Genomic DNA, 27,495 nt, shown 5'->3' with positions numbered 1-27,495 from the left:
GGGAAGCCGATAATTATAAAATAGGGGAAAGTCTAGTATGGATATTATGTCATTGTCTAAAAAAGTGTGATCTTTTTTTTTCCCCTTGCTTTTTTTTTTTCATAAGTTTCTTTTGGGTGCAGGTTGTAATGATAGGGTATAGAGAATTACTATTACTAACTGTAAAGAGAATTAAGTGTTACTAGTATGATTATTCCTAATTTTCCTGAGGGGATGGTTTTTCCTGTTGGAGCCACGTACTGTTTATACCTAATTTGTAAAAAAACGTGAGATAATCAGCGTACATCATAGGTGCAGCCAGCATACACGAGTGTGTTATGGGCCCTCAGCCGTTCACATATGTCCCTACATTTTAAGCAGTTTACACTGTGCAGTTTTCAGGCACTTAAATTTTTTTAATACAGATATTTGTTTCCGGAGAAAGTGATTTCGTGTGCATTTTAGTCTGTAGTACAGTAACAGTCACTATTTCAAACTGGCTGTGGTGAAGGCATGTCTGAACTAGTAAATGAGAGAATATTTACAATTCATTATAGTCTATTCCTCTTAAATTCACAAGTTACTTATTACTGTAGTGTTTCTAAACAGAGATCTTCCTGAGACTGCTTTAATTAGGAGATGAATTTAAAATCAGAAACGTATTTTGCATGTATATAATTGTGTTGGGTTTACTCTCTTGGGGGGAGGGGGGTGGGTCGAGTTTCTTTTAAAAGAACCCCTTGATTAGGTTAAACTGCCTGAATCTTGTTTATATTACTGATTTGCTTTGTAAGCACTTTCTTGGGGGTGGGGTCAACTTTAGCCAAATGAAAGAATTCCAGATTTCAAATTGATGAAGTCCAGATAAATAACCTGAATCTCTAAAACGTGTTATTGTTATACAGTTTTAGAATTCCAAATTAAATAATAAAGTTTACTTTTAAACAAATATAAGACATATAAAATATGTTAAAATATAAATGTTAACAATTTAGAGTGTTCTGACAAGCCATATTTCACATTATGCAGTTAAACTCAAGATTGGGAATTCGCTCTTATCAATTAAGACTTCTAGAAACTAAAGAACCTGAAGATGAACTGAGCAGCTCTAAAGCATAATGAATGATGCTCATGTTTGATTGACAAAACTATAAAACTATAAAACTATATGGTATAATGTGGTTCTTAAAGATGTACAACTCTAGAATTATGAATTTTATAAACTAAGGTGATATCGATACAACAGATTTATATATACTGGGTTGTTTAAAAAGTTGCCCTTCAAATTGACAATATTTATTCATTTATGTATTCTTTGAACAATATTTATTGAGTGCCTTTTTTATGCCAAACATATATAATGAATAAAGAGTTTATAAAACATTCACAACTTTTGCTCCAGTAGCTCTTTGTTGACTTTAACCTGAGGAGATAATCCAAAAGGGGAGTGTAAATATGTATGTTTAGAATTCATGTCATATGGAATAATAGTGACCAACCTAAATCTCCAAAGGCGCCTTGGTTAAATAACTGATTGTTTCTTGGTGGGATATTCATGTAATGGAACATGAGAAAATCCTGCAGATCTAAGTGAGCAGAGCAGATGATTCAGCTGTCCAGGTCTGGAGATGATTCTCGGGTTGCGCTGGTGCCCAGTGACTGCTATTGTGTGACTTCTGCGGGGAGAGGAGACAGGAGCTGGGCGTCCATATTAACGGCTGTCCTTGTGGTTACTTTGCAGTCAAATAAAGTGCCCGTGGTGCAGCCATCCCACGCCGTCCATCCTCTTACCCCCCTCATCACTTACAGCGACGAGCACTTTTCTCCAGGATCACACCCGTCACACCTCCCATCGGATGTCAGCTCCAAACAAGGTGAGAGCCCTGCCTCCCTCCCCAGCCCGCTTTGGATAAGCAAGGAGCCTCATGTCATCAGTCTGAGTGACCTCACAAGTGCCTCCGCCCATGCCACTGGGTGGGTCGTAATACATTTGTAGGAGACGAGGGGAATTTATTTGATAGCAATTTTTTTAATAAGCATACAAGAATTTGTTGTTGGCTTCTTTTCAGGATTAAAAAAAAAAAAAACAGAACAAAAATATTGAAGGGTCATTTCAAAGTGACAGCTCTGATGATCTACGATCACAGTGTAAACCAATATGTTGTGAAAATACATTACGAGTTCAGTCCTCAGTGCCCCCTGCCATATTTGTTTATTTTAGCATGTACTAGGTGTTGATGATAGTGTTAAAAAAGAAAAAAAAGGTAGAAAAGGGACAAAGTAGGAGATTTTTTTTCCTCAAATGTTACCTTTTTGAGCCTTTTGTGATTTCTTTTGGTCTTTATATCCCTGCTGTGTTTTCTCCTCTCTCTGTTGTTTCCCAGCACCAATTTAGATATAAATACAGTTAAAATACAAAACCATCTCTGTCTATAAAGTCAAAGCAACGTGAGTCTTATTTTGCTTCTCTACATTATTACCAAGTTCTGCTTCTGTATCATTTACAGAGAAACACACATCATAAGCGGTCTGAAAAATCAAGACGCCTGTTTTCTAACCTGATGGGTGTGGGTGTGGGTTCGTTGTCGGACACAAAGCTCGGGTTCTCCAAGCCTTCCGGTCCTGTCAGCTTAGAGCAGACTTTGAGGGGGAGTTTGTTCACAGGATAGCCCTTATTCTTTCCACGTACATACATACTTGGACCTCAACGGGATCTTTAGACATTCAAAATAAAAGGTCCTGTAAAACCACATGAAGGCAGAGAATGTATATAGGGGTCAAATGTGCCATCTCCAGCACTTCACCCGTTTGTCCAGCCCTATCTTTGATCGATAGTGAGCAATAAAATATAGTAAGTATGTAAAAAAAAAAAAAGAGTGGAGTTCAGAAGCTGGGTGTTTTTCCCACTGCTGTGAACACTTCTAGGTTAAATACGTATCATGTTCATTTCCCACCTTTATTAAAAAGACGACTGTTTGAGGACTTAGTTACTGTTGGACTTTGCTTGAGTGGAGCCCAGGTACCTTTACTTAGAGAAGGCAGAAATCATCAAGGCCGATGTTTCTGGGTTTGTCTCTGTTTTATTGCTCATTTCCAGTCCTTCCTCTCCTCTACTTCCTGTTGTCAAGGACCTCCAAAGAATAAGAAACATCAGAGACAGGTCTGTGAATATGTAGTGAGAAAGGGAGTTAAGACAGGCGTCTTAGGAAGAAGGCTGAGTTTGAGAGGGAAGCTCAAGAATATGACCTTGGCCGTGGCCAAGGGGGACCATATGACCAATATGACCTTGGCCTCTGAGGACCATAAAGATGCGGATGACAGTTAAAGATAGATATAAAAGCCCCGAACAAAAAAAAAAAAAAAAAAAAAAAGCCCCGAACAAGCTATTAGCAAAAATAATCCAACAGCATGTTTTATTTAGTTTTAAACCGTTTATTTACTTAACAATTACATAGTACTTACTATATCCCAGTCCCTGTTCTGAGCACTTTGAAACGGACTTGTTTAAAAGAATAACATTATACAAGTTTTTAAAGGAGTAACACGTGATGGTTCAGAAGTTGTTCTTTCAGGAATTCTAGGAGAGTTCAATTTTTTGTTTTGTTTTGGTATTTTAAAATATTTATTTATTTATTTATTTTGGCTGTGCCGGGCTTTAGTTGTGGGATGCGTGCGGAATCTAGTTCCCCGACCAGGGATGGAACCTGGGCCCCCTGCATTGGCAGCGCGGGGTCTTACCCACTGGGCCACCAGGGAAGTCGCTAGGAGAGTTCAGTTTTTTGAAACAGACAATTTTCTGACTAGCTACCAATTACAATTACACTTTCTCTTCTGTTTCCATATTTACGGCTACCCTACCTTGTTTTACCTTGCTAATTGTAATTTATATCATTACTCCTCAAACTTTTTTTTTTTTTAAAACAAACTTTTTAGAACTAGAGAAGGGACTAGTGGGCATGAACAGAAATTGTCTGCTTGCAGTTTCTTTGAAGTATTTTGTCCTAAAAATTTGTGTGATTTTTGCATTCTACTCCATACACTGTTTACATTTGTTTTAATATAAAAATCCTGTTTTTAATTACTTTTTTTGTCCTAGACTTCATGTACCTCATCACCGTGTAGTTAGGGGGATATAAAACCTTGGTTTAAAAAGAACTAATTTTTTTAAAAGTACTAATTTACATGATTTTGAGTTTATATCATTATACTTAGGTACATTGATCACCAAAAAATAAGTATAAGGGAAAAAAAAGTCTAAGGCTTACTGGATCTCTTGCATTTACTCTCTTTTCTCTCCTTCTGCCTGCCTTTTGGTTATATCACATACAGCTGGTTATAACATGGTGGTACTGAGTTGCTGATTTCAAAGTTCCTTGGGAAGCTGGCTAGCTTTATCCCCCCCAAATCCAAAAAAAAAACAAAATAAGAATATCGTGTTCATACTCTAACCCTAGATGGAATTATCCGATAAATATAAACTGCTTGTCAGCAGAACCCATTCTCATTTGTAGGAAAATAACTTTAGGTTAATTTCCTATTAGGAAGCATATTAGGTTTTACGTTTCCCTCAGTATGTGTTTCGGGATGGGGTGCGGGGTGCAGGTGTGTAGGTGTAGTTAGTTGTAGGAAAAGCAAGGGAAGCTGATACCCATCATTTTGTTCCACTCATTGTGTCTGATAAAAATGTGAAAAGGAAAGAGCTTTTAAGAAATACTGGGTTTGTGTACCTGTTTATATGTTTGTATCCTTATAAATAACAACAAACACTCAACATAGCGCTTATACTATATACCAAGCACTTCTCAGTATTATATACGAATGCATTTATTCCTGACTACAACACTTATTTCATTTTCATTCTGATTTTACAGAATAATAATTAAATAACTTCCTCAAGGACATATAGCTAGTGAGTGGCAGAATTACTGTATCCGTACAGTCTGACACCAGAATCATTTTAGCTGTATTTATAAAAGTTATTTATAAAAGTTTAAAAATTTTTAAGGATATACTGCATAGAGCCTCCAGAATATAGTTAAGTGTTCAGTAAATACTCATTAAATGAATGATGTGAAATGTGTCTTCAGTAGCACAGGAGTTGGTAGAGAGGCACACACTTCTAGGAATCTTTGGAAACGGGATCTTAAAACAGCAGTAAGCTATTTAGAAACACAGATCCACTTTCTTCTACTCATGTAATGACCTAAGCCACATCATGTATGTACGTGCAAAATGGTTATAGTACTGACCCAGCATGGGGAATGGGTCCATTTATTTCACCTGTTCGTTTGTTTAGTCACTCAGAAGTATATTCAGAGCCTCCTCCAGAGACAGCCATGGTTTGATACACAGATGGGGAAAACATGGTCTCTTTTTTCCAAGCAGTGTATAAGGCTCAGGCAGGAAATCATTTGTACAACCTCACTATAAAACAAAGTGAAGAATATCTTAAGTACCATGTTAAAAGTACAAATGAAATGTTGTAAATTCAAAGAAGAAAGATTTCTCAGAGCAATAAAAGTTAGAGACTATTCCATGAGAGAGAGGTATCTGAAATACGAGTAGAATTTTAATAGAAAGAGTCAAATTAAATACTCAGCATAGGAACTAGCATGTAGCAGGTGCTAAGTAAATGGTGGTTCCCTCCTTTCTTCTTAAGCAGTAAAACCAAATCCAGCTAGTTTGTATTTTTTGTTCTGTCCAATTACTCCCACACAGAATCACTAATGCAGCCTCCTCAGTGTACTCAGAACATGGACTAGAGTGGAGAGCAAGGTTTCAAGCTTCTCTGCTTAGAGACATGTGATTGGAAGCAGGCTACTTCTCTGCATCCCAGAGATAAGATCCCAGGACACATCGCATTTTTTTGGTACCTGAACAGTCACTTCACCTCTCCAACAAAGGGATTAAAGTAGACAATTCAGACAATTCCATCTCTAATTATGATCTTCAAGTTCAAATTTCCACAAGGTTTTCCATTTTCTTCTGAGTTGGCCTGGCTTTTCTTTTCAAAACTGAGCAGCCCCCCTGCAGAACCTGAGGTTTGGAGAGGTATCAGAGTGTCAGGGTGAGGGAGGCAGCGAGTTGGAGAAACTTCCCTGTGACTCTGATACGTCAAGGATCACCACCGTAGGCACCCCTGCTGCCCCTACCTCCCCAGACCCAAGAAAAAAATCCCAGAGTATGAAATTCGGGGTCTACTGTGACCAAAAGAAGCAGTATTTCTAGCTTTAAAAAAAAGGGAGATTTGATGGTAACTCTGCTAAGGTGAACTTCCAGCTTCCAAAAAGCAGCTGCCAGTGGCCCTGCTTCAGTGGGAGAGAGTGGATCCACAGAATGCCCTAGGTCCCATTGTATGCAATGCTTTTGGTGAGTTGATGATATAAAGGAATTAAAAGAATACTCATTACATTTGAAAGTGATAAGAGATCAAAAAAGGAGATTTTAGACTATCCTTTTAAAAACAGTAAAACCTCAGATGATCTCCTGGAAACTCTCTGTTAAGAGAAAGATTAAAGACCTTTCTCTGAGAGTTGAGAAATAGTTTGTCCTAACTTCAAAGTCAAATTAACATCCACTTTGAAGGCAACACTTCTTAAGCCATTCCCATATGCTCAAGGCCTTCAGTATCTTTTAAGATCCAAATGAAATAAACATAAACATTTTGAATAGTAAAAAAAAGCAGCATACTTAAAGAGCATCTTCTGTATACTCACCTAATTTGCATACTGGCCAATATAATTACAGCCACTGAATGCGTATTCTGCGTGTTAAACCTGGGAATGTGTGTTTGCACATGGTAATGGCCTTTTAAAGCCAGATTAGCTATGTAAAGAAGCTCATGTGGTTTTTTTCTGTTCAGAAGCACTTTCCCCCAAATCTAAATCTCAAGTTTTTATTTTGCATTTTTATGTGTGCGTCTTAGCCCTTCTTTTCTGTACCCAAGGTAAGATATAAACAAAGAGGTGTCATCTGGGACTAGGATTAGGTACAATCTTCAGGTGGTTTTCACAGTTATAGGGCAGTGTGCTCCAGGGAGTGTGAGCTCAAGAAACAGTTTGGTGGCACTCTCATTTTCTGTGGAATACAACTAATCCAGGACAGCTTGACCTTGGAGCCCAGAGGACTCAACTTGATGAAGAGCTCAGTTGGAGCTGAAGTGGCAGAGACCAAATGAATCATATCAAGTACGACCATTATGGGGCTGAAGATGATTTCTAATTAATCTTTGATCCTTTGAGGTATCACATTTCCCAAATCTATGTGTCCATAAGGGAGCCAGTGAAAATCTGCAAGTAGCAATTTACCTAATCCTTGAACACCGTGGCAGGCCTTCTACTTAGGAAGGGCTGTCATTTTCCATTCTACACAAAAACAATTCTCTACCATTTTCCTGACCAAAGTGATATTATAATGAGGGCAAACTAAATAATTTTGAAGTCTTATTTTGATGCCTGTTTTACTAGCAGCATATTTACTCACTCTTTCAGGAGCTCCTCAAGATGTACTACCTTAATGCCTGTTTTCTCAGATGCTGAAATCTTGAGAAAAGCTAACAAACTGACTTCTGTTAAATGGATCTGAAAAATAAATATTGTTTCATTCTAGAACTTAAGTATTAATGACATCATGCATTTTCTTGCCTTTCTATTTCTCTTAAAGTCGAATGTCCTGTGAATCTGAAAACTCTGCCTCTCTGTTGTTCTTTTTAATAGGCATGTCCAGACATCCTCCAGCTCCCGAGATCCCTACCTTTTATCCCCTGTCTCCGGGTGGTGTTGGACAGATTACCCCACCTCTTGGCTGGTAAGATCCTTCCTGCAACATTTAGCCAGGCATTTGAACACGTATTCTTCTACTTCCCATTCATGGAAATTAGCTTTATGAATGATAACACTTGAGTTGAAGAAACTTCACATCAACAAGCAAGGTGCTGACTTTATTTCATTTCAATTTAAAAGATTAAAAAACATACAGACTTTGAAATGGATTGAATTCGTTTGCTAATATGTGTAGAAAATGGCCGTGCAGCATTTGCTTTGAAGCTTATAGTTTTATGGATTCAATTTGTGGCTTTGGGCATTTGCTATGCTTGTACAAAGTGTTTAGTGTGGATTTTTCTTTTCTAGTTCTTTATGAACAACTTATATTTTTGAAACATAACCTTAGATATATTGAATATCGATCTTTGCTTATAAATGGGCAAGTGAGATAAATGACAAATAACTAGGGAGAAATGCAAGTGCAAAAGCATCTTTTGAATTTTAATAAAATAAGCACCAGTTTGAGTTCAGAGGCGTGAAAAACTGATGTTTGGACTTCTTTTATCAGAATCCAAATGCTCTCTATTTTGTTATTTCTGAAAAATCCGTAACATTCCTTTCAAATTTTTTTAATTGTAAAGGTAAAGGAAAAGAAATGTATTTAGGGAAGAAAGAATCACTACATATAATGTAGCCTATTTTTATCATGTTATTGTTAGCGTGCAGCTTTCCCCGCTCCCACTTCCATTCCTCTCCTCTCCCCACTGCTCACTCCATGGACAGAGTGCTGCAACTTCAGCAAATATTTTCTCTCCTCTCTTTATCTGGCTCTCTGTCCCCACAGCTCCCATGTCAAGGCCCCGGTTTCCCTACCTTGACATCCTTATATTATCTCTTCTTCATAAGGAGGGCTCATCCTGCCATGGAAATTCCAGCTTTCTCTCTTCTCTTTGCATTAAATCTCTCAGTCAATAACTCTGTCTGAATTTAATTGATTATGCAGATGCTTTCAAACCTACATCAATTATTCTCTCTGAACTCAGCTACTCAGGGGCAATAATCCTGGGCCGAGTTGCATCAGTGGCATCTGGAAATAAAGACTGTGTAAATGAAAAGTGTGAGATGTAGGAAAAACAGAGGGAGAGATGGAATTCTCAGAGCAGAGAGAAAAATAACTCCAATGAATCGATCTTTTATTTCTTCCCTATAGTATGGATATATAAGTGGGGGGGGGAAGTGCAGTGTTTTAAAAATTTGTTCATTTTTATATAAATATAAACTTTTATTTCCTTCTTTCTTCCCTTCCCTGAAATCCTCAAAGATTCTTATAAAGAATCCACTAACCTAAAAGGAGTATTTCACCATTCTCAGGTTCTGTTATATTCAGTAAACATTGTTTACCTGCCTGCTTTGTTCAAAGCATTCGTGGGGATGGGAGAGGGGAAGGGATAGACGACAGGCCGTTCACGGACTGCGGTGGGAGATTTCCTTCAAGGCAGACGATGCTTTGGTTGGGTGGAGGGTGAGGAAGGGAAGGAGCCGGGTGACTGAAGCAATGCCCTGGTAACACTCCCCCAAAATTCTGGTTGAGTTCCTCCCCTCGTCAAACTCTTACTGCTGGTTGGTAAGTCATGTTTTGTCATTGATGGGTTCCTTTCTTCTGTGACCTCAGGCAAGGTCAGCCTGTATATCCCGTCACGGGAGGCTTCAGGCAACCCTACCCATCCTCCCTGTCAGTCGACACTTCCATGTCCAGGTAGGTGGAGGTGGAACCGGGCGCTCCAGGACAGGCTGCTCTTCCTGCGCTTGCAGCTCGCGCGCCTCTGCTTGCCTCTCGGTCCCGGCCGGGCGGGTGCGCGGCTCGGCCCGCGTCTGTCTGCGCAGGGTGCCTGGCTCCCACACTAGGCGTCCCGGAGGGCCCTCCCCCAGCAGCGCCAGCCGCGCCCACCAGGGGGATGGACTCGGCCGCCCCGGGAACCCGTGTCTCCCGAAGACCTCGCTGACCCGCGCCTGTGGGACGGGAAACGTCCCCAGAGGGGACATTATCAGAAGAGCTTGTTCGATTCAAAATATGATGGGGGTGGGGTCGGGGGGGGAGAATAAAGACTGGTTTGATCTGAGTTTTCTAATTTGCTTTCTATGAGGAAAGTTGTATCAGTTTCACGTGCCAGTGTTTGAAAACGCCCAGATAGTCTAGAGCCTTCGGGACCAAGGCCGTCGGAAGAGAAGGGACGGTGCTCACAGGCTGTCCGGCCGTGAGGGGCTGCGTGTCCTAGTGTGTGAATCAGGCCCCGTGTGGACACGTTGGTGCAAGCGAAGCTCTGTGAGGTCTGCTGTGCCACACCGCTGTGTGTAATGCTTTTGCCTCTGGAAAGGATGGCTTCTATGCCCTGTGCTTGATGTACACACACATTTGTGGTGTATCATCTGCGTGTTCAATGTGGCTTTTTCAAGGGAGCTAGCATTAACATGCTAGAAGTCAAACTGTTGGGTTAGTAACTGGTTGTGAATCTTTACTTTTTTACGTCGGTATGAAATTCGCAGTTTTCTGTGGCGAATTTCAGCTTTTTAAGAAACGTTATTTTTTCAGTAGATTGTAAATCTAGCTGATTGAGAGAGGATGAAATTAATATCCTTCCCCCAAAATATATCTGTACAAATTTTTTTTTAACATTGCAAGAATTGTGTGATGACAGGATTTTCTCAGGGGCAAATAACCAGCATCATGCATTTTTGCAAATGGTACATTTAGCAGAGCATTATGATTTGATCAAGTATTTGTATTTTTCCCATGCCTCCTTAATTTTTAAAAATTTGTTTCTGAAATATTACATATCCAAGCAGAGTCCCTTCTTTCCCTCCCAGAAGAAGGAATTAACTGTACAGGCGGTGATGAAAAGACCTGAGAAAGTTGTTTTTGTTGAATTAAATTGTTGACTTTAAAAGAGCTTGAAAAAAAAAATTTCTAAAGCATATCCAAATTTATCAAAAGAGCTTGTTGAAACTACTGTCTTTATTTGTTTTATTTTTCTTGCATGGCAGTTTCCCTCCTTTGTGTTGAATGGTAGTGGATATTTTAAGATTTGTTTAATGCTCTACTAGTATACTCTGGGAAAAAGCCTTTATTTTAGCATACGTAGTTTTTACCTTGAAGCAGAACTGTATCCTTCCCTTTAATTAAATCCTTCCCCTTAATTTTGTTATCAGTTTTCCATTAGGCCAGATCTCTCAAACACTACTTTCTTTATGTGTAGAAAATTATTTGGGGTGATGTTGATGGTGACCTTATTAAATTGGGGACTGAACAAATCTTCCTGTCCCCTGTCTTCTCAATTGTTCTCTCCTAGTATTAGGAAAAAAGCCAACAGAAGAAGACTCTTAATGTGAAGGTTTGCTTAGGAATGTAGACAGAGAGGTTAAAATGTGATGTCTTTAGATTTTTAAATCATTTAAAAAGCTAAATCTTAATATAGTGTTATATTTCCAGTAATTGTTCTTGAAATTCTTCTCTGAAAACTGCTTTGCAAGAAAAGTGACTCACTTTTTTTTTTTTTTTAATCCTGTGGCCTAGAGCTTTCCCAGGAGAAATGCCCGATTCTACCATTTAGCTTGAAAAAAAATCTGTTAGGTGGCACGTAATTATAAATATTTTCCACCTGAATACAGAAAGGAAAGAAATTAATCATCAGCCTGCTCTAACTTATAGTTAATACTTCTGCGTATGAAGGTGTGTTTTCACTCTCAGCCGATAGCAGTTAGTGGGTTGTTTGGAAATTCTGTCTAGCTTTTGCTACAGCAGTACATTTTGTTTTCTTGTCTTTCCTTCTTTTAGGTTTTCTCATCATATGATTCCCGGTCCTCCTGGTCCCCACACAACTGGCATCCCACATCCAGCTATCGTAACGCCTCAGGTCAAACAGGAACACCCGCACACTGACAGCGACCTAATGCATGTGTAAGTGTGCCTCTGTCTTCACCCGCGAGTGCCTTACAGTGCTAAGGACTTAAACCACACAATTTCTTCTCCTTCGCTGTTGTTGAATCTGCCCCCTCTCTGTTATTACGGAAGTCAGTGTAGCTCCGCCTCAAAAGCTCTGTCCCCGAGGACACTGAGCAGCTTGATTCTCACTGCTCTGATTTTGGGTCTGAGATTGAAAAGGAGCACAGAGCTCAAAAGATCAAGGGAAACTCACCAAAGGAGGAGTGATCTTCAGAGCATAGCGACTGAATCACTTGAGCTGTAGAGCCATTTACTACGAGGCTTTAATTGGGTTCCAATTCTTGAGCACAGGAGTTAAAGTAGATTGGAGGGTTCAGTGCCTTTCCTTCTGGAAAGGCAGTCACCCTGCATCGAGGCTTCAGGAGCACAGAGTTCAAGGGAAAGGGGCAAACCAAGCCCAGGATTTCCTGTCGGGCCAGGGTTATCCCAGGCTGTTACAGCCGGGCTAAATTATCCAAAGAGATTAGTAATTGAGTTTCTTAACCTAGGGTTTGTACTGGGATGGGAGGATGGATGGGGTGGCAGGGAGCACGTGATCAGCCATAAAACCCCTGCACACACAGGCAAAACCAGCGTGCGTGTGTTTGGGGGAGAGAGTCTAAGGTTTCATTAGCTTCTCAGAGGGGCCGTTGACCCACAAAAGTCGAGAACCTCAGTTCTGGAGGAGGACTGACCACCCGCACTGTATGTTCAGCGTTTCCTGAGGTGACCAAGGAGCATCGAAAAGCTTAGATGGAACATCTTCACGAGCCCGTTTCCATGTTGTGCTAAACCCGTCTATAGCTGTAGGTAAACTTCCTCAAACCCAAGGATCCTTATCCGCAAGGAGTTGATGAGGTGCTCTTCTAAGTTGCTGGTGTTCTGGGGGCTTACAGAGAGCCCAGGACGTGGTCCCAGCCTGAGCTGGGCTTGTGATACAAGCAGATGCTCTGCTTCTCTCCTGCCACCTCTTCCTTATTCGGCTAACCTCTTCCCCACCGCCACCTTTTAGGAAGCCTCAGCATGAACAGAGAAAGGAGCAGGAGCCGAAAAGACCTCACATTAAGAAGCCTCTGAATGCGTTCATGTTATACATGAAAGAAATGAGAGCGAATGTCGTAGCCGAGTGTACTCTCAAGGAAAGCGCAGCTATCAACCAGATTCTAGGCAGAAGGGTAAGTAGTGGGATGGTATGTAAATGTTTATGGTAACCATGGAAGTCCTTCATTAACATCTGCCCAAATGCACTTACATATCAGGTAGTCATAGAATCATAGTATAGTCACCAGCCATTTGGGGAGTAGCAAAGAGAGCACGACAGCCTTTAGGAGGAGTAAGTGATATAATGCCTTGCAGGCAACTTAGGTTGTACCTGGCACATAGAAAACTTCCTGAAAATGATAACTAATTTTCCTATTATCATTCTTTAAACGAATATATCTTGAGTGTCTTTTAGGTACCAGGCACTGTGGTAGGCATTAGATAATTATTGCTGAATAAAATAGATGTAGTCCTTGCCCTCGTAGAGCTTGAAGTTTTGTGACAGGATACAGATATTAGATAAATAATTACCCAGTATATATATAATTAAAACTGTGATAAATATTGTGAGTATGAAGGGCAAGGATCTGAGAAAGGACCACAGGGGGGCTGGGGAAGGGCCCAGTGAGAACGTAGTTGAGGCCTGAGAGCTGCGTGGGGTTAGCCACGTGATGAACGGGGTGAGGTGAAGCAGTGTGTGTGTGCATGCGTGCGTGTGCGTGTGTGTGTGCACGCACACTGTGAAGCAGGAAACCACTTAACCCACCCCGGGGGCTACAGAAAGGCCTGCGGGACCAGCCACGCTTCTGGGTGAACCCTGGCAAGCACATGTGGCCGGCTGCTCCTTGCAAGATGTAAGCAGATCGTTCCACCTTGAAGCTTTAAATAGAAGAATTGGTACAGGCCTGAGAAGTCTTCTTTCTAGAAAATTGCTCTCTGATTCTTAACGTGTACATGGGCCAGGTTTCTCGACTGCCCCTCTTTTTGTTGTTGCTTCTTTCACCTATGCTAAGATATTTTTCTGAGCACCTGTCATGTACCAGGAACTGGACTGACAGCTAGGACAGACACTCTTAGATTTCTTTGTCCAGCCACCACCCCAGAGGCCAGTCAAGTCCTTCCCAGTACGTTTCTCAGGATTGAAATGGGTTTAGTTGGGTATCTGACGGGTGGTGGAGAACATTTGAATTTTTCTAATTCAAATTGCATTTTTCTGTAATTACATTGTAATTTTAGAAATGCTTCATCTTAACTTGTTGATGCTCTTTGTATATGTGTGTTAGCTTCTTTTTTTTTTTTAATTTATTTATTTTTGGCTGCGTTGGGTCTTCGTTGCTGCGTGCGGGCTTTCTCTAGTTGCGGCGAGCGGGGGCTACTCTTCGTTGCGGTGTGCGGGCTTCTCATTGCCGTGGCTTCTCTTGTTGCGGAGCACGGGCTCTAGGCGCGCGGGCTTCAGTAGTTGTGGCACGAGGGCTCAGTAGTTGTGGCTCGTGGGCTCTAGAGCGCAGGCTCTTTAGCTGTGGTGCGCGGTGCTTAGTTGCTCCGTGGCATGTGGGATCTTCCCGGATCTGGGATCGAACCCGTGTCTCCTGCGTTGGCAGGTGGATTCTTGACCACTGAGCCACCAGGGAAGTCCCGGTAGCTTCTTAAAATATGGCCCTGTGTATTTGCTTTTGCAACCTCTCAAGAAATTCATGATTTGCAAATGAACATTCAGGAGAAGGAGGGTTTTGACAACCTTTGTGAGACCTAGAGATCATGTTTTAGCTGTTGTTGATAATTTTTGTCATGTTTGTTACAAACCTAATACATTTCAGCATTCATAACAGAAAACATTCAGGAGATTTACAGTCCACGTGAGGAGGCAGCTGGAGGAAAGCAGGCGTTCTTGTGTTATCGATTCCTGTTGGAGAGCATAAAAATGCAGCGATTTCCAATCTGCAAGACACCAGGGTTTCAGGGGTGGGATGCAGTGGTAGATTATAGCTCTTTTGGTGCCCTGTGTACAGTACTCTATCTCCCTGTGGATTCTTAAACACTTAATAACAATAATTACAATGATTTCCAAAGCCAGATCATAGCAGATGAGTGATTCCCATCATTTTTTGAAGAACTCCGCCTTGAAAGCTTAAAGGCTGATGACCATTTTCCCTGACCCTTTAAAAGAAGAAATCAGAGGAAAAGAAGGGTTCTTATTTCAGCTTGTGTAAAACTCTTAGATTTGTTTGTTTGTTTGTTTGTTTGTTTTTTGAGTTAAAGGTCCATGGTCCTCCAGTGGGAGTTATTTTCCTGCTCTAGAGAGTTAAGAATATATGAATGTATGCTTCCTATTTTTAATGCACATTTCCAACAGTTGCTACTTTCTCAGCTCCCTTAACAATCCCCAGATCAGAGCATGTGTCCTAAAGGATGGTTCTCATTTAAGGTCTCTCTCTGTTTTTAATTTGGACACCTGTTTCTATTTATAGGTCTCTGAGATCTTTGATTAAGATCAGGTTTTCTATCCTTTCATAACTCCGCCTCCGGCAGGGTAGTCCTTGCTAGTTCTTTAAAGTTCCCAGCTTTAAAATCATGAAGTTTTACATTGGGATAATTAGAATTCTTAATAGTGGGCCTGAAATTCATCCTAGAACATTTGATCTTTTGATTTTTATTCACTTCTACTGTATTTCTAGCATAGAAATGTTCATTCATATGAATGAATCAAAGTTTTCTACTTCGTATTCTAAATAATAATAACACAAATATTACTTTAAAATAAGCTTTTCGTTTTCAGACCTTCCAGGCTACTAAAGGAAGTCCATTTACTGCATATTTATTGTCAGAATGTCTCTTCAAATTAAATGGGTATTTTCCCAAAAACTTGGTGAATCTTTCAGTAAGCAGAAGAGATGGAAAAGCATTTTTAGTCAATTGTGTTTCAGAAATTCCTGTAAAGAAAGATCATCTTTCTAGTCTGCATCAGACTTTATTCTTGTTTTCAGTGCAAAACTTTAATACATAGTTTTACCTACTGTTTTACTCTGGTAAATGATGTTTCATTTGTGAGTAAAGTTTGTGAATTAGAAATAACATCAAGGAACTAAAAGCAATCGAAAGTAAGCAAGTAAACAGTTTAGTATGTGGTCTGCTTTTTTTCTCCTTGAATTTTGCTGTTTTGTTAGCTGGGGTCTTGTCAACATAAGTTTCCTACTGTAACTGAAAAATTCGTGCTTGTTTATTAACTGGTTGTTTTGGGTAGAAGAAGACCCAACCTCCATACATATCTGGGAGACAAGTTCTATTTACAATGCCAGATTTTCTCAGCAAGTTATAAAGCTGCCATAAATTACATAAAATTATACTTTAAATTACTTAAGCTCTTTTATACTATAAAAATATATTTACAGGTAATTATATTTATAAAAAAGATATCTTTATACTGACATACTGCAGTAGGATGAGATTATTTATCAAATGAATAAACAGATTTACAAAGTAAGACTTCTATCCTTATCTTTTTTCCTTAGTGTCTTTTTTTTTGTTCCTTTTTGATAATGCTTTGCCTCTTGCTGATCATGTTAGCACCAGAACTGTCTAAACACTAATGATCAGTCTTTTTTTTTTTTTCAATTTATTTATTCATTTATTTATTTATGGCTGTGTTGGGTCTTCGTTTCTGTGCGAGGGCTTTCTCTAGTTGCGGCAAGCGGGGGCCACTCTTCATCGCGGTGCGCGGGCCTCTCACTATCGTGGCCTCTCTTGTTGCGGAGCACAGGCTCCAGACACGCAGGCTCAGTAGTTGTGGCTCACGGGCCCAGTTCCTCCGCGGCATGTGGGATCTTCCCAGACCAGGGCTCGAACCCGTGTCCCCTGCATTGGCAGGCAGATTCTCAACCACTGCGCCACCAGGGAAGCCCATGATCAGTCTTTTTTAAAAAAAGTGTAGGCTGATCTTTTCCACTGTGCCCAGTTCGGCTTTTTCTCCCTGTGAAGGTCTCTAGGTTAGTACCTCAGGTTTAGAAAAGCTGTCAGTTGACAGAGGCAGTGTGACTTTTCCTGCCTAAACTTCCACTGCTCCCCAGACGTGCCTTCCTAGGCTCCACTTGACTAATTGTGATTACTCTGTTAGTACAAAGAATTGTGTCTCAGGTAACTTTTTCCAGGTGTTTGGGGTTTTTTTTGTTTTTTTTTTTGTTTTTCCTGCCACCTCCCCATCTCCTCTCCCCCCTCCGTCCCCCCACCTTTTTTTTTCTTTTTTTTTTTAAAAGAAAAGCATATTACCTGATTTGCCTTTAGACTCAGGCCAAGTCCCGCTGTGTGTCATGCATCTTAACTTTACACTCTGCACGTATAAAGCAATTAAAAATGAAATCATCTGCCCTATCCAGCAGAGGCCCTGGCCTTCAAGGGGCTTTTCAAAGGAAATGGAATTGGTTGCCTTGCCTGTAAGCCCCACCGCCTCTGGACGGGAGGAGGGAGGGGAGGTTGGGATGAGGCCGAAGGTGCTTTAGTGCTCTCCTTGAGATCAGGTTCTCGTTCTTCTAACAGCCAAGAGCAGCAGGTGTTCGTTTTCTTGAGGAGAGCATCCCTGCCATGCTCTGGGGGCTGCGTCCTAACCACTGGGTCGCTGTCCTGGAGGGCAGCCTTTTCTTGTTCACCAGTCCCTCTCCCTCGCTCCTCCTTCCTTTCCCCCAATCCAGTCACACCTTTCTTTTCTTTTTGTCTTACCATTTTAAAAAACAAGAACAGGGTAATTAAAATCAATATGCAGGGTAGAGGTGAATGAGAAAGAATCGCCCAGCCTTTAAGGGGAAGTTAGCGAAATGGGAAGCGACACACCCTAGAGCTGGGAGCCCTGAAGTGGGAGCCGGGCTCACTCAGAGCGTGTGCGCGTGCGTGTGCACGTGTATGTAGCTGCGCAGTGGTGTGGCGTCGGGTCCACCGCCTCTGTGCCGTCACCTCCAGCCAGTGGGTTCCCCAAAGTGAAGCCAGTTCTCCTGGGATTTTCTGACAACAGATCCTGGCATTTGGAGAGTAGGGGGACGCGAACTTGGAAACTGCTCCCTGGGGGCCTGGGGTAAGTTGTGTGCAAACACACACAAAGTGCCAGTACAGGCTGCTAAAAATCCCAAACAGCACCTTGCCTGCATAAACTGTTTTGCTCTGTATGATAAATAAATATATGTTACCTAAAGGGAAAAGGAAAATTTGCAGGGTGTCAGCTGCTACGTTCTCCAGATTAGATCCTACAGTCTCAAAGTCTAGATGGCAAAATAAACTTAGGTCATGCTCCTTGTTTTCCATCCGAAGGAAGCTAAAAAACATAGCCATAAAGTGTGCATGTTTGATTATACAGTGTTATCTGTATTCTCCCTATGGACAATTAGTGTTTAAATAAGTGTGAGGGGAGGGTGAAGAGACTGAGACAGACTGACTTTTGATGTCTTGCTTTATAGATAGGATCATATGATGAAGGTTTCAGATTCCTCACATGACAGAGTGGGAGAGTGCATGGGAGGTGAGGATATATCTGTGGAAATTACTTCATTTTGCATAAATAAATGGTGCTTGGGCTCAGATGTCAGAATATGCTGCAAACTATGAAAAGGGCTAAGGTGGGTGTTGAGGTTCACCAGTGAATGTTCTCTTTAATTTGTATTGGAGAAGAGAAAGGCTGGGTGACAGGCCATTTCACTTTGGATACTTTGACAGGTTTCATGTAACGTGAGAACAGAATAGAGAAATCAAAGTTTGAGTCTCACTCCAGCCACCGAACTCTAGATGGATTTCTGCAACACGTGGTCTTCTGCCATTTAAAAATAAATCAAAGTTTAAATGCTTAATATTTTCATTCTTCAGTGTTTGAAATATGAAACATATAATACTGTCGCTATTTTGCTTTTACTTGATTTTTTCCTCCTTCCCCTTTCTTTTTCAGTGGCATGCCCTCTCTCGCGAAGAGCAGGCTAAATATTATGAATTAGCGCGGAAGGAAAGACAGCTACATATGCAGCTCTATCCAGGCTGGTCTGCAAGAGACAATTATGTAAGCACTTTATGCACACCAACGGCTCTCTCCTCTCACTCATTCTCTCTCTCTGTTGCTCTCATGAAGGAAATGTGTTGTAGAGTGTATCTAATGCTGGCGCCGTTCTCTAGTTTTGAAAGTTAATGAACTTTATAATAAAGATTTCATGGATATATTCCATTCTGGAAGCTTTGTGCTGTCAATATTTTTTGGCTATATGCTAATGAAATCTTTCAGTAAAATTTTTTAAATCGAAGAAAACCTTATCATTAAAATGTTGGTGAAAAAGATTTTTTTAAAAGCATATAATCTCATCATGTAAAGGGAGCATTAGTAATAACTAGTTACGCTACCTTCCAGTATCTTTTCTGTGCCTATCTTTTTTTTTAGCATCTTTATTGGAGTGTAATTGCTTTTTACAGTGGTGTGTTGTGCATATCTTTTTATCTTTTACTTGGATATGTGTGGGTGGGTGGCTGTGTATATACACACACTTCTGTATCATGCTGCTTTTTGCTCTTACATATAATAAGCATTTTTCTGTTATGGCATAGTGTTTCTGTATATCAGTTTTAACAGGTATACAGTATTTCACTGAGTGAATGTCGCAATTTACTTAACCATTTTTTCCCTGCTTTTTAGACATTTGCTATTTTTTTTTTAATAATTGGAAATTATCCTGCAGTGGATGGTGCATAACAGTTTTTAGGACTTATTTCTACAGGACAGACTCACAGTAGTGAAATTGTAGTGAAACAGTAGTGAAATTGCTGAGTACAGATTATAAATATTTTAAAGCCTCTTGATACATATTGTCAGATTTCTTTCCAAAATGGATTGTGTTATTTTACACTTCTTACAAACAATGTATTCCAGTGACTGTTTTGCACAGACTAATTAAAACTGGGTAAAAAAAGCATTTTTTTGTTTGTTTCATATTAACGTACCCTGATGCCTATTATATATTTTATTCAGATGGAGTAGGTATTATATTTTTAAGCTGTACTAATTTTATTGGAAAAAAAAATCTCATTTATATTGCCAATTATTTTATTACTTCAGAGTTTGAATACCTTACTCATGTAGTCTTGATACAGCAAAAACTACTGAGAAAGAATATTATAAGTGATATTAGTTGTATCATATTTTATAGAGGGGAATGATTTTGATCACTTAAGCTCTTAATTTAAAAACTTGAAGATCATTTTCATGTTTCTTGTGAGACTAGCATTCAGAGTGCCAGCTAGGACAGACTTCACATTAAATGGAATTGTGAAATGCCTTTCACAATGCCTTTGTGGAATGCCTTTGTGGAAGGCATAGACTTCACAGTCTATGCCATTTCCCTCCTCCTCCAGGTGGACCAGCTCAGTCTTCCAGGGCCTTTGTGGAAATGCCTTTTTAAAAAGGGCGAGGCACTATGGAGAACAGTATGGAGGTTCCTTAAAAAACTAGAAACAGAACTACCATACGACCCAGCAATCCCACTACTGGGCATATACCCTGAGAGAACCATAATTCATAAAGAGTCATGTACCACAATGTTCACTGCAGCGCTATTTACAATAGCCAGGACATGGAAGCAACCTAAGTGTCCCTGGACAGATGAATGGATAAAGAAGATGTGGCACATATATACAGTGGAATATTACTCAGCCATAAAAAGAAACGAAACTGAGTTATTTGTAGTGAGGTGGATGGACCTAGAGACTGTCATAAAGAGTGAAGTAAGTCAGAAAGAGAAAAACAAATACCGTATGCTAACACATATACATGGAATCTAAAAAAAAAAAATGGTTCTGAAGAACCTAGGGGCAGGACAGGAATAAAGACACAGATGTAGAGAATGGACTTGAGGACAGGGGGAGGGGGAAGGGTAAGCTGGGACGAAGTGAGAGAGTGGCATGGACATATATACACTACCAAATGTAAAACAGATAGCTAGTGGGAAGTAGCCGCATAGCACAGGGAGATCAGCTCGGTGCCTTGTGTCCACCTAGAGGGGTGGGATAGGGAGGGTGGGAGGGAGACACAAGAGGGAGGAGATATGGGGACATATGTATATGTATAGCTGATTCACTTTGTTATAAAGCAGAAACACACCATTGTAAAGCAATTATACTCCAATAAAGATGTTAAATAAATAAATAAGTAATTAAAAAAAGGGCGAGGGTGAAGCCATGAATCAATATGTAAATCAGTGTGTGGCCATTGCTGGAGATGGTCCTGTGCGGACGCACGTCTGAGGTCTTACATCCCATATCACGAGGCACCAAGACTTTCGGAACACATTTGTTTCCTGTGACCTGCTCCAGAGAAGAAGTCACTACTGGTCTGGATTTGGAGCTTAAACATTGATACAACTATGGCGTAGGAAGTCAGAGTCCTCCTGTTTGTGACTTGGGAGCAGCAGCTTCATCAACTCTCCTGAACCATTGTCTTGATTGTTTTAAATAACTACTTGGGTTGGCCAAAAAGTTCATTTGGGTTGTACTGTAAGATGCTATGGAAAAACCCTAATGAACTTTTTGGCCAGTGCAGTACTATATGCCAGTGGTCAAGAGCTGTCTTAAATGCTTTTTGTGTTATTTTCTAGTCCTTCTAATAATCCTGTGGCATCAACAGTATTATTGTATTTTACAGATGAGGGAAATTAAATTGTCAGGAGGTTAGCTTATTGGTCCAGGGCCACGTAGTGGCTGAGCTACAAGGGAAACCCAGGTCCCCCAGACTTCACAGTCTATGCCATTTCCCTCCTCCTCCAGGTGGACCAGCTCAGTCTTCCAGGGCCTTTTTAGGAAGTCTGCTTTAGTTGAAGACTTTCCTCCCTGAACTGGGCTTCCATCCTCTGGGCCGTAATTAGTATTTTCTGGATAGAGCCTTCGTGATGCCCTTTAAGTGGGAAGATCAGTCCCCCACCTAAAGGGTTTCAGAAGTGTCTTCCTCTAACCCTGTCCTGGATCTCTTTTGGATGTGGTTGGCCTTATAGGGGAGAGTGGCCTTCCTTCTTTGACCTCTGGGAGAGCTTTGCTGTGCTGTGACTTTGCATAGATTTAGTGTTGCATGTTGACTGTCTTTTTTTTTTTTTTTTTTTGAAGTATAGTCGACTTACAGTGTTAATTTCTGCTGTACAGCAAAGTGATTCAGTTATACATATATATATATATTCTTTTTCATATTCTTTTCCATTACGGTTTATCACAGGATATTGAATATAGTTCCCTGTGCTATACAGTAGGACCTTGTTGCTTATCCATCCTATATATAATAGTTTGTATCTGCTAATCTCAAACTCCCAATCCTTCCCTTCCCCATCACCCCCTCCCCCTTGGCAACCAAGTCTGTTGTCTATGTCTGTGAGTCTGTTTCCGTTTCATAGATATGTTCATTTGTGTTGTATTTTTTTTTTCAAACTCATCCTTCTTTTTATTTATTTATTTATGTTTTATATTGGAGTATAGTTGATTTACAATGTTGTGTTAGTTTCAGGTGTACAGCAAAGTGATTCACTTATATGTATACATATATCTATTCTTTTTCAGATTCTTTTCCCATATAGGTTATTGCACAGTACTGAGTAGAGTTCCTTGTGCTATACAGTAGGTCCTTGTTGCTTATCTATTTTATATATAGTAGTGTGTATATTGTTAATCCCAACCTCCTAATTTATGTGTGTTGTATTTTAGATTCCACATATATGGATGATAGATATCATGTCTTTGAGTGAAGTTTCTGTTTCTGATCCTTAAGGAGTGAGTTTCCACTTTTAAGAAGAGATAAAAGAAACACATGTTCTCTCCCTCTTGCTCTCTCCCCTTTTCTCCATGTGGAGAGACGGGAAGAGAGTAGTTTTAAAGAAAACCAGTGTTATGTGAACTTACCTTTAAAGATTTTCCTCTGCGCAACTTTTAAAGGAAATTGTTTTGCGTAACTTGATTTTAGGATCTCTTTGAATGAAGGGGAAGCCCAGCTTTGTTACTTAAAATGTTTATAACAATCAAAATAAGCCTATTAATTACTAAGGCAAACAGAAGTCAATCAAGTGGTATCACTTTAGCTAAAGATATTACAGTATTCTTTTTATTTATTTATTTATTTATTTATTTATTTATTTATTTATTTATTTATTTATTTATGGCTGTGTTGGGTCTTCGTTTCTGTGCGAGATTCTCTAGTTGCGGCAAGCGGGGGCCACTCTTCATCACGGTGCGCAGGCCTCTCACTATCGTGGCTTCTCTTGTTGCGGAGCACAGGCTCCAGACGCGCAGGCTCAGTAGTTGTGGCTCACGGGCCCAGTTGCTCCGCGGCATGTGGGATATTCCCAGACCAGGGCTCGAACCCGTGTCCCCTGCATTAGCAGGCAGATTCTCAACCATTGCGCCACCAGGGAAGCCCCAGTATTCTTAAAATAAGAGTACAGGAATACAGTCTAAATAAGATGCATGCCCTGTGTCTTAGCATTTCATTGTCAGAATGCTATCCTGATGCTCACTGCGATCATATTAAATATATATCTCAATGATTTAGTATTAAGTTGTCCTATTCTATGGCATCATAGATTTTATAACTTCGTTTTTCTAACTTTCATTTTTTATAACTGGTTTTCGTAAATCAGTGCACATATTTTCTTAGGTGTATTATTATATTTATATTATTAGAGCTTTTAAATGTAGTGCTTAAAACCCAAGTACTATATATGATTTTAATGAAAATTTTATATGTGTTTACTACACATGAATTTTGTTTTTGTGTTAAGCTGACATGAATACATCCAAACTCCTTAGGTCCTTTTGTCTACCATAAATGTAAGTTCTCTTGAAGCACTGATGTATACCTAAAATATAGTACAGGTTATTTCACAAAGCAACATCAGTCCGACATGTCAGGGCACGGTCGCATGTTGTAGGCACGTGCTAGGCATGTGCTGGGTGGCAGAGATGTGCTGAGACTCGGGCAGTGCTCATGTGAGCCGATAGCCATGTGGCTGTAGGGGTCCAGGGCCACAGCCCATCATGACACCTGTGCGGAGTTACGTTATGGTGGTGAGCTCTGCCTGGGGCTGACACTGGGGGACGGGGGTGGGGGGGTGGAGGTGGTGGGGAGAGAAGGGTCCTGGACAAGATGACACCTGAGGTGAGTCTTAAAGGGCAAATGGCAGCTAGGAAAAGGTGAGGAAGAAGGCTCCAGACACAGGAAACAAGCTTATTGCACCTTCTGGAAACCACAGTCGTTGCATTTGAAAGGGAGATAGCAGATACCCCTGAGAAGCATGCCCTTCCTTTGTCTGCTCCCCTCCTCCTGGAGCACCTTAATCTTCTGAAAGAAGACTCCATTATTTTTGATATGCCATTTCCCCAGGTCACTAATATCTGTTGTTTGCCTTAGTGTTTGTGAGGATAGTTTCAGTCAACTTTCCAAAGATATAAAGCCTCAATGGTCGGGTCATGTGACATGAAGAAAAACTATCTTGAGGTGCATAAAAATAGATACTTTTACATATTCATACAATATACTCAATATAATCTTTATGGTTTTACTTTTTGTGAATGTGACTATTACAGCAGACGTAAGATAGAGATACTGGATGTGATACGTGTCCTATGACACTTATATGAAAAGACCATCCTAATCCAGGTTGGTCATTTACTATTCATATAAATCAAATATATACTGTGTCTATGCCCTATTACAATTATTTTTTGAGGGGAAAGTAATTATGAAGAAAAATAGAAAATTAAACTACTATCAATGGGACCTAAAATTATAAATTTGTGATTAAGATGATTTTGAAATGTATTTTAAATTGCAAGCATATTCACGTTATTGTGTTTATTTTTAGGAAGCAGGGTCCTTAACTGCCATAAATAAGTCTTTAAAGTTACCTTCTAAGTTTTCTCAGGTTCTAGCTTACTTCTACTACTACTTACTTCTTCTACTACTGTCTTCAGTTACGTCTTGTCTGTGCCATGGGAGCTGAGGGGCCTCAGTTAACATTGTGGATTTTTAATTAGATGGTGGAATTCACAGTAAGGAAGATTTATCATCAATACTACCAGAAGTGGGTCCTAAGTGTGGTGGTTAGCAGTAAAAGGAGTGCCTCCTTATTAAGCGGGCTTTCCTTGAAGGTGGGTGGGTGGGGGGTGGTCTGTGGCCACAGCCCTAGGACATCATCATCCTGTGTGTGTGTGTGTGTGTGTGTGTGTGTGTGTGTGTGTGTGTGTGTGTGTGTGTATGGCCACCGCCAATGTCAGTACAGTACTGATGACATTAAATGCAAAGCTATAGAGACAGAGGTCACAGATAAGAATTTCTTTCTCTTGCCCTGTTTCTAGGTACAGATGGTAAAGAGAGACATATAATGAGGCATCTTGATCTCTTGGTTGACCGCCTGCTGGTCCTTTTGTATCACGTTCATCCATGTGTTCACAGTACAGTCTATAACATGAACATGTGCCTGTCTTCTTCCAGGGTAAGAAAAAGAAGAGGAAGAGAGAGAAACTACAGGAATCTACATCAGGTAGGCACCATGTGACTTTCCAGCCAATTCTCATGCTTCTGACAAGCACCTTTTAAAGTAGCCTGCATCTTTCTACACGCTGCTTTATTCTTCAGCTATAACATATGATTGTTGGACTCTGCTTTTCTTCCTGACATTCTTTAAAAATGTTTGAAAGACCTTTCTTTTAAATGTGACTATGTGAAGGTACACCTAAAAAGCTCTTGCAAACCCTGTCACCTGGATTCCTGGTTGTTAACTGTGGTTGTTTTTAAGGTTTTGTTTTTGCTTTTGTTGTCTGTGTTCTCTTTGCTTTAACACTTCTGTTCTTCTATTTGCAAAACTCCTTACAATACAGTTTTTTATGATGACTCTGTGATATGCTACCTTATATCCCCTTGAGAATCTTTTCTGTGGTTTGGGGTTATTTAAAAATATAAAACATGGTGATAGGGTTTATCTTTCGTGTACATTAATTCAAGGCATCAATCAGTGAGGTCCAGTTTATTTCCCCTTTTCCTTCATAAAAGATAAGGCCTCTACTTGTACTGCACAAATAAAAATGGCTGGTATAAGAACCATAAAAAGTAAAGCAGACAGGTCCACATTATATTGTAGCTACTACGTATTTGGAATGTACAAAAACCTCTTCAATAAAAATTTGTTAAAGACACAATTTTCTGCAGGTACAGGTCCAAGAATGACAGCTGCCTACATCTGAAACATGGTAAGAACGACTCTCTGGTCCTACTGCTGACATTAGTTATAAACAGAGGCACTTGCTTGTGAATCTTCTTGCTCATACTGATGCCATTCAGCATTGCTCCTTTAAAGAGGAAAGGCCACCAAAATCAAATTAGTGCTTTAAAACATCTGATGGTTTTTATACCGGCTATGGATTTGTAATATAGTATGTGTCTCTCTCTTCTCTTCTTCCCCTTTTTGCCCCTTTAATCTTCCTCCATTCCCTTTCCCCTAACTCTTGTCAGCCATTCCTTACTGACCAGTGGCAAATCTGCCTGCTTCAGAAACAAACAAGTAACAAAAACCGGCAAAATGCCATCTTACTCTGCAAACCCAGGGCTGCATTGGAGGAGCTCAGGCTGGCCCAGGACCTGGAAGGTTTTGTGGTATAGAGACTTTTTCTCAGTTGAGATGACATATAGAGGCTTAAAAGTAATATATTTGTTTCTAGTGAGAAAGAGAGGGATGCTTCATTTTTTCTGTTATTTAAAAATGTGGCATGGGGACTTACTTATGAACTGTATTCTATCAAGTTCTTTATTGGTAACCATTGCTAGATCTCACTCTCATCTTTATAGGTGATATTTATTTCATTTCTTTTTATTGTAGTTATTTGATTTTTGACCACTTGACCACCATCCCTGGCAGGAACCTGGCTTTTTAAATTGCCTCAGTCTTTGCTAGGCTTTGAATTCACAGTGTGTCTACACTGTGACAGTTCTTCTCAGAGGCGCTCGCTTTGATTCTATTCTCTCTAGGAACCCGCCTCCCAGTCCCGTCAGCTCTATCTTTTGGGTCTGTCTCGAGTCTTTCCTCTCACACTCAGCAGTTTCATAGCCCCAGATCAGGTGCTCAGACTTTCCATCTGGATTATTGCAATAAGCCTTTGGATAATTTTCCTGCTCCCAGACTTCCTTTCTGCCAGTTCATCCTCTGTGTTGCTCCCAGAGGGATCTGCTGAAACACAAACGGATTGTGTCACTTCCCGACTTAAAAACGGTCAGCCCACTGTCTGAGGGACGCAGTGCAGACCACGTCAGTGTGGATCTGCGTCTACCCTGTCCTGGGGGTTCCACTCTCTGACCCGCCTCACCTCCAACCATGCGTCTTGGGCTCAGTCCAAACAAAACTATTTGCCGTCCCTGAGGCAGATGGAGGTTGCTGCACGTGCTGTCCCTGTGCTTGGAAAGCCTGTTTCCTCTGCCTGAGGGTGGTGTTTCTTAGGAGAAGAGCATTAGCCTGTGGGTCACTTCATTCTTGACTAGAACCAGATGACCGCTTAATCTTTCAGAACTTAATTTTGGTGCTCAAATTTCAGCGGACTTTCCCAGGGGAATCTGCAGAGAATTTGGTACCAAATAGATACGAATTTTGCATCAGCTGTTTGCCCCGGCAATCTGCTTGCGCTCTTTAATCTTCATTTTCCTCCACTGTACAATGGGAACAGTAACCGCCACCCGCTAGGGCTCTTTGTTTCTCGTAT

General features: G+C 40.5%; 1 protein-coding gene across 5 annotated transcripts in view; it reads left to right on the top strand.

Moving 5' to 3' along the window:
• LEF1 (lymphoid enhancer binding factor 1) overlaps positions 1-27,495 on the top strand; it is a 115,912-nt gene that overhangs the window by 76,048 nt on the left and 12,369 nt on the right. For 2 of the 5 annotated variants that reach the window (XM_068542308.1, XM_068542309.1), the window contains exons 4-11: positions 1,721-1,853; positions 7,695-7,785; positions 9,415-9,498; positions 11,575-11,697; positions 12,734-12,896; positions 18,683-18,790; positions 25,241-25,289; positions 25,955-25,997. In XM_068542308.1, the coding sequence (XP_068398409.1) occupies positions 1,721-1,853; positions 7,695-7,785; positions 9,415-9,498; positions 11,575-11,697; positions 12,734-12,896; positions 18,683-18,790; positions 25,241-25,289; positions 25,955-25,989 (786 nt within the window). In that variant the 3' untranslated portion in view covers positions 25,990-25,997. Of the gene's footprint in view, positions 1-1,720; positions 1,854-7,694; positions 7,786-9,414; positions 9,499-11,574; positions 11,698-12,733; positions 12,897-18,682; positions 18,791-25,240; positions 25,290-25,954; positions 25,998-27,495 lie in introns of those variants that run through there. The other 3 variants (XM_068542307.1, XM_068542311.1, XM_068542310.1) reach the window with 3 other exon arrangements.

This window comes from Eschrichtius robustus, chromosome 4 (genome assembly GCF_028021215.1).
Source record: "Eschrichtius robustus isolate mEscRob2 chromosome 4, mEscRob2.pri, whole genome shotgun sequence".
In the NCBI taxonomy this organism is placed as follows: Eukaryota; Metazoa; Chordata; class Mammalia; order Artiodactyla; family Eschrichtiidae; genus Eschrichtius; species Eschrichtius robustus.
This window is presented reverse-complemented; position numbering and strand designations above follow the sequence as displayed.